The sequence below is a fragment of the Manis javanica genome, chromosome 12, assembly GCF_040802235.1.
Source record: "Manis javanica isolate MJ-LG chromosome 12, MJ_LKY, whole genome shotgun sequence".
Classification (NCBI taxonomy): domain Eukaryota; kingdom Metazoa; phylum Chordata; class Mammalia; order Pholidota; family Manidae; genus Manis; species Manis javanica.
The window spans coordinates 2,561,818-2,572,557 of NC_133167.1; the positions used below are offsets into that span (position 1 = coordinate 2,561,818).

A 10,740-nucleotide genomic window follows, 5' to 3' on the forward strand; every position below is an offset into this window, starting at 1 on the left:
GTTTTCTAGCAGGGGATGATGTAAGATCCTGGAAATTTGCATTTGAAGCAGCTGTTTTGTACTGGCTCCCTGCCCAGCACTGGCACAAGTCACAAGTCTTATCACCGTTTCAGCTTAGTGGGACTGGTGTCCCTGCTACAAGTGCCCTGGGGGACTTTTCGAGCACGCCCTTCCCTGGAGAGCTAAGAACCAGGTTCCAGTTCTGCTCAGGACAGTACAGCACTGAAAGGGGCCTCAGCGCCTCAGGAAATAGCTTATTCAGTAAACATCACCCTGTAGCAGACAGGGTGTCAGTCTGCAACCCTCAGGCCCCTGATTCCCAAGCGCCACTGTGCCTGTGCTGGGGAGGCCTGGCACTGGTCTCCCTGGCCAGACCCCCCTCCCTGTGCCTCCATGGGATCCAGACTAGCCTCAGTGGGCCTGGCCTTAATGACTAAGATTCGGTATTTTAAGATTTCCCGTTTTTATAACCTTGTGTAAATCACGTAACACAATTCTTAAGTACTTGAACCACCTTATAAAGTCAGATATATATAAATACATCCACTTGGCAGTATCATGCAGTAAATACTTCAATAGATTGCTGTATGCTGTACATATATGTTGAGAAGAGGAAAAATATCTATGGCTTCCTTAAGGGTAAAAGATAACTTCTCTGAAATACCTGTGCCGGCTGGATACAAAGTGAAATCCAGAAAAGGGTGTGGCCCCACCCCCCTTATCAAAGCGCGTGGGGAAGCTGGACATAGGCCAGCGAGGCTTCCTGGTAGGGCGGGCACAAGTCCTACCGAGAATCCCACCAGGCCTGCCAAAAGGCATAGAGTGGCTGGGTGTATATTGTGTTTGGGAGCCCCTGGCTGGGAGGGAGGTGTTTGATGCTGAGTGAGGGGATGGAAGCGTTGGGCTCCTGGGGGTCACTCAGGCCAGGCTGCAGTCACTTAATCCTGAGGCCTGCTGGAAAGTTAAAGTGCCTGCAGCCATTGCCCCTTTCCCTTTCGGGCCTGAACATCCTTGCTAAGACTGGCTGGGACCCCCAGGCAGTGGCACCAGGTCCCTGTAACCCATGGTGCGGGTAGAGATGGGGGTTGGGGTGACTTCCTCAGCAGGCGGTGGGGGGTCTGGGCTGCAGGCTGACAGGAACACCCCGCCTCCATCATCGCTACAGCAGTGGTACCCAGCCTTGCCAAGAACAGCTCTTAATCACCTCCACCTGGCTGGACTTGGGCTGCATTTCCACATAAGTAGGTAAGAGGTTTGGGAGAACCCCAGAGCCGACCCAGCAAAGCCAGCGGTGGGCACTGGAACTACCAGCTTGTAGAAGCCTCTCCTTCATCTGTTGCAGGGGTGGGCAGGTCCTGGCCATCTCTGATCTGTAGAGCTGTGCTAGATCTTTCCATCTGGTGGGTGGGTCCCAGCAGAGTCAGCCTCCAGGGGATGGGAAAGGGACTTTGTCTCTGAAAGGCTTTACAGAGGACAGGAAGTGCAGCTCCTACTTGAAAAGGCGACTGCAAGGTGAATGTGGGCTTAACTTGCACACAGCAGTGAAAACAGCCGGGCCCAGGCTATTACTGAGGCCCCTCCATGTCTGGGGCCTGAGGCTGCTGGGCCAAGGGGTCCCGTGGTCATGGCAGACCTGACACCAGGGGGCCCCCCAGTAGAAACGGGGTGGGGGTGGGAAGGCTGCTGCCCACACTGGCCAGGCCTCGCAGCACTTGCTGGAGGCTCCTTGGCCCCATGCCGGCCACCGTCCTCCACGGGACACCAGGCAGGCTGACCAGACCTTCCCCCTGCGCTGCTGCTCCCAGCAGCCTGTGAACACACCAAGATGGAAAGGCGGGGCGGGGCCACGGCAAAGCAGCTGAGGCTGTGGGCAACATTCCCAAGGGCCAGGAGGGGCTGGTTCTGTAGCCAGGACAAAGCATGTGCTCCCGGACACACGGAACGTTGCTGGAAATATTTCCTGGATAAACAGCTCAATAGGGCTTTTTCACTTTTCAAAGATGGCACCCTGAAGTCACTCCTGGTTTCTGGGACCACCAGTGTGCATGTCACCCGCCTGGACTGCTGGCAGTGGCCATCTGGGCTGCGGGTGGCCATTTGGGCAGCTCCAGGGAGCTTCCTCCTGTGTGGGGCCTTGGCTGCTCCAACACTGCCAAGATTGATTGAACTCCAGCTCCCGTTTGCTGGGCAAGAGGAAGGGCCTGGCGTGGCTGCTCACACGCCAAGGAGGACAGCACTGAAGTGGGAGCCACTGCACACTGAGAGGGAGGAGCCGCTGGCATTGTCCAGGAAGACAGAGGCGTACTGCCCAGTCTGCAGGGGAAGCCGGGGTTCAGAGTCAGCCTGGATACTGCAGGCCTGCAGGGGCGTCCCAGATCCCACAGGGAGCTCACCACACTTCCCAGGCCCATTTGGCCCCACCTAGGGTCCCAGACCAGGGCTTGGCAGGCCTTGCCCTCTAACCCCGTGCCTCTATGACCCCTAGTGACTCCCCCAGCTCCTTGTGCCAATGGGCTCCTTAGAGTTCACGTGTGCCAGCCAGAGAGGAGTTTCCCTGGCCTGGCCACTGGCTCGCTCGTTTAGCACAGCCGCATGAGACTTGGACTCTGGCCTGGCTGCTCCAAAGGTGGCCCATATACCAGCAGTGTCACATCCCCTGGGAACTCTCAGAAATGCAGAACTGGGGGCCCACCCAAGTTGCCACATCTTAGGACCCCAGGTGGACCGTGTTCCACCTGAGTTCACCCAGCAGTACCTGGGTCCACGCCTCTAAATGGCTTTCAGCGACCACAGCCGACTGGAGCCAGCCTGGCCTCCAATCCTGGCTTCGCTGTGAGCTTAGGCAAGTTACTGAACCTTTCTGTGTCTTAGTTCCCCTGTTTGTAAGCAGGGGGTAACAGTACCAGCCTCGACGCACTGTGATAGTTAAATGGGTGATTTATGTAAAGCCCTTAGACCAGGGCCTGGCACAGTAAGTGCTGTTGTAACCTGTTATTCCACATCTGCACTTCAATTCTGTCTTAATAAGCCCCACCTTTGTGTCATTTCTCAGCCACTTTCCCAAATTGCCACAAGTGCCAGAGAGAAACTGCCACTTAGGGTTTTGTGTAGGAAATGACTATCTCCTGCTTCCCAAGGACACTCTGGGCCCAGGTGGCATGAGGTCAGCCTGAGGTGTGGAGGGCCTGTTCTGACTGGGGGCACCAGTCCTCCATGTGGGACACTTAGGGGTCCCAGAGTGTGATGGAGGGGCAGAGGGACTGTGGAGGAGGGTGAGCAGTCATGGGGACCGGTGGGGCACGAGGGAAGGGGACCTGGCCTGGCCTGGCTCCACCTAGACTAGTGCAAGCCCTCCGGCAAGCAGGCCCTGAACCTCTCCCGGACCTGGAATCTCAGGGCACTGCTCCCAGAGATCCCAAACACACCCAGCACCCCTCCTTGCCTGGTCACCCCGTGGCCAGGCCCAGGCCATGCACCCCCATGCTATCTGTTCCACGCACCTGCAGGTACAGAACACCATTTACAGAGATGGTGAAGAGCTCGCTGCTGTTCTCCAGGCCCACGACAGCCTCCAGGGAGCTGTGGCCACAACAGAAGGCGGGTCAGCCCCTCCCTACTGCACCCACAGTGTGCTCTCAATCACCCCACTGACTGACACTGGGGCCAGCAAAGTGTGTTGGGAACGGATGTCTTGGCTGGGTCCGCTGGTGGAGGTGGCATCTGAACTGGGTCCCCAGCAGGAGTAAGGATAGTCACTACAGGGCCAAAGTTATGCTGCAAAAGGCCGGGGGCAGCAAAGTCGTGGCTGTGCTGGGAACAGGACATGGGCGGGTGCACTGCAGCTGCGGTGGGCATGGCAGCACCAATGCATTACTGGGGGCGGGCCAGTCCATGGAGGGCTTTCAAAACCAGAGTAAGAAGTTTTGAACTTAATTCATTTATGCTTTCTACAACTACTGGGAGCACCTGCTCTGTACCTGGGTTCTGTTGTGGGTGCTGGGGACACAGGGAGCAGCGTCTGCCCTCCCGGACCACCAGTGCCACAGGAAGATGGACACAATCAGGTCAGGGAGCCGACTGTAGTGAACAGGGCTCACAGGCCGGTGGGACGGAAAGCGGCCGCACAGGGCGGTCAGGAGGGGCCTTTGAGCTGGTGCCTCTGCGTAAGAGTCAGTCCCTTGGGGGGCAGGGGTCCAGGAGGCTGCGGGCTGCCATGCCCCCAGGAGGGGGCAGGACAGTGTGCACAGGGAGCTCCTGCCGCTTGGAAGGGAAGGCCTGGTGGGGGCAGAAGCCGACGCGGAGACCCGGAAGGAGGGGCCACAGTGGCGCTGGGGATGTAGGGAAGGGCCTTCCAAGCCCCGCGGGAAGCGGGAAGGGCGGCTGGCAGAAGCCAGGGGGAGGCGGCGGCCAGCCCTCCCGCCCCGCATGCACTCACGCGTTGCGCTGGCACCGGGACTGGATGCAGACGAGCAGGCGCAGGCGGTCCCGGGGGCGCGGCGGCCCGCGTCTCGGCTGCTCGGCTAGCGCTGCGGGGCGGCAGGGGCAGCGGTCACGGGCGGCGGGCGCCGAGGGCGGCGTGGGCGCCCCCGCCCCACCCCGTCGCCGGGCCTCACCCACGTGCAGCGTGGCGGCGAGCGCGTAGAAGCCGGAGACGGGCGCCGCGTACTGGCCACTGGTCAGGTTCAGGCCCGGCCCGCGGCGGAAGGCGCCCTCGGCGTCGGGCTGCAGGGCGCACGGACGGTTATCCCGGCCCTGGGGGCACCCGCCCCGGCCGCCCCTGCCCTCCCGGCCCGGACTCACCAGGTAGTAGCCGCCGAGCTCGTGCAGCGCGCGCCGCTCCACCCACGCGTCCCGGCGCAGGCGGCAGTGGAAGGCAGCCTCGACGCGCGGCGCCCGCGGGCCCAGGGCCCGGGGCGCGGCCAGCAACGCCAGCACGCCCGCCGCCTCCAGCTCGTCCTCCCCGGCGGTGGCCGCGACTGCCGCGGGGTCGCGCGTGCAGGGCCCGGGCTCCGCGCGCTCGCGCTGCCGCACCGCGCCTGGCACAGAGGAGCCTTGGCCGCGCGCGTCTGCGACCCAGCCCCTGAACCCGGGCCCCGCTCGGAGGCCGTTACCAACTGCGGTGAGGGAATGCGCTGCGCCGGGCGCAGGCCCTCCAGGACCGCGGGAGACCCCCTCTCGGCCTGCAGGGCCTGAAGAAACTTTGCTTCCGGATCCCGCGGCCGCACCTGTTTCCCTTCACACTTCGGGAGGCCCGGCGCCGACTCACGCCCAGTGTCCGTGTTCCCCTGCCTCACCCTCCACCTGCCCACACTTCCTCCTCCCGGCTGCTGCTTCCCATTTCCATTTCTATTGTATCAACGAATGCAGTCGCATAAGCGGCCCTGGTCATTTTGGGGAGGAAGCTGGGTGGAGTTAAGTACTTATGGCAGGTATACTGGAAATACATGGAGGCTCCTCAGCTGCTGAGCTGGTACATCTAAGCGAACTGTGCATTGAATTGAAGGGACAAGCTCAAACTCTATTGTACTTTGTCATAGTAACATGAACTGCAGTAAGCTGCTCACCACGGAAGGTCATCTCCTGGGCACCCACGCTTGCCGCGGCTGGGCTCAGCCCTGCTCCCTCTGCAGCCTCCACCTGGCTGCCCAGCCCGGAAAGCGGGGTGTGGGACAGGTGACTGAGAGATCCAGGCGGGGCTCCCCCCCGTGTTTCCACCATCCCCCTGCCCACTCAGGCAGCCTCCTGGTGCCTCCCTTGGGCCCTGTGACCAGCAGCTGAGATCCGCTGGAGAAGGGGCAGGGGCAGAGGTGAGCCCGGGCAAGCTGGGCTGAGTGGAGAGGTCAGGGGGCCTGTGTTACCCGGGCTGAGCCTAAATCTCCCTGGTGTTGCCGTGGGGATCCAAGGAGCGCTCTGCAAGCATAAGGAGCCCTGCCCTCCCTGACAAGACCCCAGTTGGGGAATACAGGTCACCTGGCCTTTGCCAGGCTCACCCGACTCCCAGGGGGCATGTGGGTGCTGATCCCTGAGCACCTATCAAACACCAGGTGGCCTTCCTCTGTAAGGCCTGCTCCTCACTACACCCTGCCCACCCCTAACCCCGGTCATCTGGGTGGTCTGTGTGCCTGGCACAGGGCAGAGGCCCCCTTGGGTGCTGGCGGACAAGGGGATGTCCAGCTCATCTTGATTCCTCTGGGGTCGCCTCCCCCAGCCCCGTGCACACGAGGGGCGTGTGTGCTTGGGGTGCACACCCCTTACCTTTCAACAGCAGCTGGAACTCCTTCTGCAGTACCTCGGGTGGGATGACAGGGCCGGGGGGACCCTGGGGACCAGGAGGCCCTGGAGGCCCAGGCAGGCCGAGCTGAAAGGGAACCTTGGCAGTGAGGACATCTGAGGGCCAGCCTGGGAGCCCTGGAAGCCCCTCTGCGCTAAGAAGCAGGCAAGAGGGGCTCCTGCTTTGACCTCAGGGTGGAGGCCAGCATCCAGGGCCTCAGAGAACCTGCGGAGGCAGTGAGAATGGCAGCGGGAGTCTGTGCTTTGAAAGCTGCCGGCCTGTGCTGAAGGCCCCGGGCTGGCTGGGGCGGGGCGGCCCCTGGGGGTGGGGCCTGAGGATGCAGAGGGAGGTCCCTGGACCAAGGGAAAAGGGGGAGGGGGGACACTCGGGGCTTTCCAGACCGGTCAGCCAATTCCCACTTTGGGCCTGACCCAGCACTGGGCCCAGGGGCCCTCAAGGAACCCACACTAGGCTGGATTGGAACCCAACACAGGAGCAAATTAAGTCCCCTGCAGGGGAGCCCCCAGCTTAGCTTGGGGCGGGGCCAGGTGGCCCAGGGAGGCTACAGAGAGACGAGGCAGGGACGACGGCCCTGCAGTACACCTGGCTCAGGCTCAAGGCCTGGCCCTCCATCACAGGGTCAGATCTGGGGCAGGGTGAGGCTGGCCCTGGGTCGACAGTGAAGGCTGACCCCAGACTTGGCAGCACAGTGTGACCCAGAGCTCCCCACCCCAGGGGACAAAGCCCTCTCTGGGGCCCAAGGTAAGAGTCAGACATCAGGGCTAGGTGCCAGTCCCTGGCTAGGCTGAGAGTGGGCACCCTGCAGGTGCCAGGGCCCCATACCCCCCACCCACTGAAAACCAGAACACACACACACGGGCTCGTACTCACCTCCAGCTTCTTGACCTTGCCTCCGCTCCCCCTCTTGGCATTGGCGCCCTTGTCACTCTGCCTGATGAAGAGCATCCAGGCACGGCGGGGGTCGATGCTGCGCGCGTGCTCTGCGGCAGGCTCCTGGAACACAGCAGCCGCGGGCCTGGCTCGCTTCCCCGGGCACCCGCTGAGCAGACAACGCTGTGCGGGGCTGGCTGTCGGCACCCTTGGGCCTCTGTCCCCGGCAACCGCGGTGCCCTCAAAGACAGCACAGCTCCCAGCCCCCGCCCGCCTCCTGTCGGCACTTGAGCACGACCCCTAGGGAACAGGCCTCACAAGGCCTGGACTCTGGGAGGGCCTGGCCTGTGGGCGGAGAAAGACCAGGCATGTGGCTCTGTGGTGGGTGGGCTCCAGCAGTGCTGGGCCCCAGACCTCTGCCAGCCTCCCTCCATAACAGCTGCAGGGTCACCAGGAGGATCCGACTGCTAGCCCCCAGGTGCTCAGAAAGAGGTGACTGATGAAGGGGGACCCCAGCTACGAGCAGGCCCCATGCAAACTCCACTGCCAGGGGTCTCAAGGGGGCTGATGTCAGCCCTCGGGGCTGCCACGGCTTACAGTCCAGAGCATCTGGGGGACCAGGTGGGCCAGCACCGAGGTGTCATGACTCAAGGCCCCTGCAGGGGACGTGACACTGCGTGTCTTCCCAGGACCTCCGAGATGCCTGACCCCAGCAATTTCAGTGCTGGATCCAGAAACAGCCATTCTCTGGGTGCTGCACCCTGACTAGTCCTGACACTGAGGAAAGTTCCAGGAGGTACCTTCCAGGGAGAGGCCTTTGGCCCATAGGGCAGTGGGAGGGGTGGGGGTGGGGCAAGGGGGCACTCCAGGCAAGGCCGCCAGCTGGGAAGGAAATCGGCCCAAGAGGGCTTAGATGAGGTCATGGGTACACTGGTGGCTGATGGAAGGACCCCAGGGTTTAGGGCTGGCCTGGCCCTTTCATCAGAGACAGGCCTGGTGGTCTCCCGGCCGCTCTGCAGGGACCCTGGGACCTTCCTTCTGGAGCTGAGACACGGGGGGTTCTGTGTGGGAGGAGCCCAAGGGCAGGCGGGGAAAGGCCTGAGTGCCTGCGCGCACCTGCCGCACCCTGTCTTGCTGGGCAGCGGCCCTGCCAGGCGTTGCCCAATGGGTGCTCTCCATGGACACAGGACCCAATCCCACTTCCCTGCCTCACAGAGCCCTGCTTGCCAGGCTGATCCTCCTGGCTGGGCTCAGACCCCAGTCTGGTTTGCGGGGTGCAGAAACAATGGAGCCCCGTCAGCCTGGGGTACCTGGAGACAGGTCTGAGGCATGTGGGTTGCAGTCGGGCAGCTGCCCTGGCCAGCTGAGGTCTGCAGCCTTGAGGGGCTCTCAGGAAGGAGCAGGGAGCCTCCGGTGCTACCTCGGCCCCCAAAGAGGGTCCAAGGCCAGAACCCCATCAGGAAGCACCTGAGCGCCCCCCACCCCATGTCCTGTCAACCCCAGACATCTGGCCACCTGCCCTGCAGGGTGTGGCTGAGGACGGCTCTGGGGGCCCCTCCCAGGGAGCCTGCAGGCCTGGCTGCCGCCCTGCCCTCCTGAGTGGAGGTGCCCTTGGCCTGGGATGCCGAGGCCCTCTGGGCTGCCCAGGAGCACCTTCAGGATGCAAGGAGCACAAACCGCCTTCAGTCACCCTCCCCTGCCCCGTCTGGAAGGCCCCACCCACCCTAAGGTCCCCTCTGAAGCCCCCAGTCCCACCGGGCCCCGCGGGAAGAAGGGGCAGAGCTGAGCTAAAGGTCACCTCCTCATAGCAGAAGTCACATCGTTAGAGGGTCGGGCACCCCGCCCTTCCCCAAGCGCAGGAGGCACTTTCTGCTTTTCAGAGGGAACCACACACAGAGGGGGCGGGTCTCAGAAATCTCACACTTTCGCAAATGTGCGATTTCAGAATTTACATTTTACTTATTTCTCAACCTCCTTTTGTCCCAAAAGAAAAGGCATTTCCCAGACCTAGTAGAACTTTGCTTTAACGCCAAAGAACGGCCCAAAGCCAAGGTCAAGGCCGGCTGTTACAGCGCCCGGCGGCGCGGAGGGGCGGCGTCCAGACCTGGGTTTCTCCGGAGCCCCACAAGCTAAGCGTTTTTACCCGCACTTTAGAAAAAAGCCCCCGAAGTCAGACCGCGCCCCTGCCCGGACGCAAGCGCCCTCGGTGCACCCTGGACCTCAGGGCCGTGCGGGCTCCGGGTGGGGAAACTGAGGCTCGGAGGTCTCCGGAGCGCACTGGCCGCCCGGGGCGTCTTACCGGCGGGCGGGCGGACGGCCCCGCGCGGCTGTCCCGGGGGCCGGCGGGCAGCTCGTTCCCCGGCAGTGGCTCCTCGCCTGCGCGGCTCCCCTCGGGCGCGCCGGGCTCCGGGGAGCCGAGACCCGCGGCGACTGCCAGCAGGCCCGCGTGGACTAGCAGCAGGCGGCGGGCGCAGGCCATGCGGACGGCTGGTCTCTCCAGGCTCCGAGCGCGGCGTCTCGGAATCGCTCTCCGGCTCCGCGCCTTATAACGCGCTTGAATCCCCCGCCTCGCCCGCGGCCGCGCGTCACGGCCCTGCGCCCCCTCCCGGCCCGGGCGCGCGCTGCACCGAGGGTGCGGGAGGGGGGCGCCGGGGGATCAGGGAGGGAAGGGGCGCTGCAGCCGGAGGGGGAAGTTGGGGCGGGAAGGAGGCTGTGTGAGCACTTGCTTGCGGTGACTTGAGCGCCCCCTCCTGCCGAGTGCGGCTCCTCTGCAGCTCCCGGCTACGGTGTCCGCCCCTTTGCGCTGTCCAGAGGTGGGGTGCCCCTGATCCCCAGTTCCCGGCCCTGGATCCTTGGCCTCTTGAACCCTTTTTCCTGCAAGGAGTCGGGGCACCTCCCCACTCCCAGCGGGCAGTGCATTTCTTTACCTCTCTGTCCCACAGGTCCTCAGGGAGCCTCCGCATTCTGGCCCCGCAGGAGAAGTCCAGGACTGGAGACACACAGGAGGGGGAAAACCCTCAAGGCCCCTCCTCGGGCGCCTCTTTCCCAGCGGGGCCCCCTTCCTTCCAGGGCTGCCTTCTCTCCATGGCTCTATGGCTCCATGGCCAGCTTGAACCCAGAGATGGGCTGCCCTTCCCCGTGGCGCACCATAGAGGCCAGGATTGGGGGGCCTTCCAGTGAATCCTCAACCCCAGGCAGCCAGCCTGCACTGCCTAGGGCACACTGAGGCTGGGCTGGGGGCATCAAGCAGGGTGCTGGGGCTGCCTGCTCCCCAGTGAAGTCAGCACAGGGCACCCCACTGGGCAGGTGGACCAACCCCGGTAGGCCTGAACTCCAGGCCTCCCTGGAGAGAGCCAGCCTCTGCCCCCCTCCCTGAGCTGTGTGTTCTATTATATGCCCACTGCCTGTCTGTCCCCAGGTAATGGCACCCCACGGCAGTCCCCCAGGCTCTCTGTGCCCCACCCTGGGGGGGCCTGCACCTGGTGGGTACCCAGTGCGTTTTGTTCAGGAGTGGGGGAAGGCATAGTTGAGGAATGCGCCTTCCAAGGGCTTGCCACCCACAAGGGGAAGGTTTTCAC

At 63.3% G+C, this 10,740-nt stretch overlaps 1 protein-coding gene across 1 annotated transcript; it reads right to left on the bottom strand.

The window, feature by feature from the left end:
- Positions 1-511: 511 nt before the first annotated feature.
- On the bottom strand, positions 512-10,281 carry ERFE (erythroferrone). The gene is made up of 8 exons (XM_073217889.1): positions 9,462-10,281; positions 7,163-7,285; positions 6,256-6,358; positions 4,801-5,036; positions 4,614-4,722; positions 4,436-4,526; positions 3,501-3,579; positions 512-2,313 (listed from the first exon to the last, which is right to left on the bottom strand). Exons 1-8 carry the CDS (start codon positions 9,639-9,641, stop codon positions 2,215-2,217), a joined length of 1,020 nt encoding a protein of 339 aa, XP_073073990.1. The 5' UTR covers positions 9,642-10,281; the 3' UTR covers positions 512-2,214.
- Positions 10,282-10,740: the final 459 nt, after the last annotated feature.

Excerpts from the sequence above, each read along its gene's own strand:
- ERFE (XM_073217889.1), bottom strand. The coding sequence starts at position 9,641 with ATGGCCTGCGCCCGCCGCCTGCTGCTAGTCCACGCGGGCCTGCTGGCA. Across the intron at positions 4,723-4,800 it reads AGCTCGGCGGCTACTACCTG|CCCGACGCCGAGGGCGCCTT; the intron begins GTGAGTCCGGGC and ends TGCGCCCTGCAG. Across the intron at positions 3,580-4,435 it reads TCCCGGTGCCAGCGCAACGC|CTCCCTGGAGGCTGTCGTGG; the intron begins GTGAGTGCATGC and ends TTGTGGCCACAG.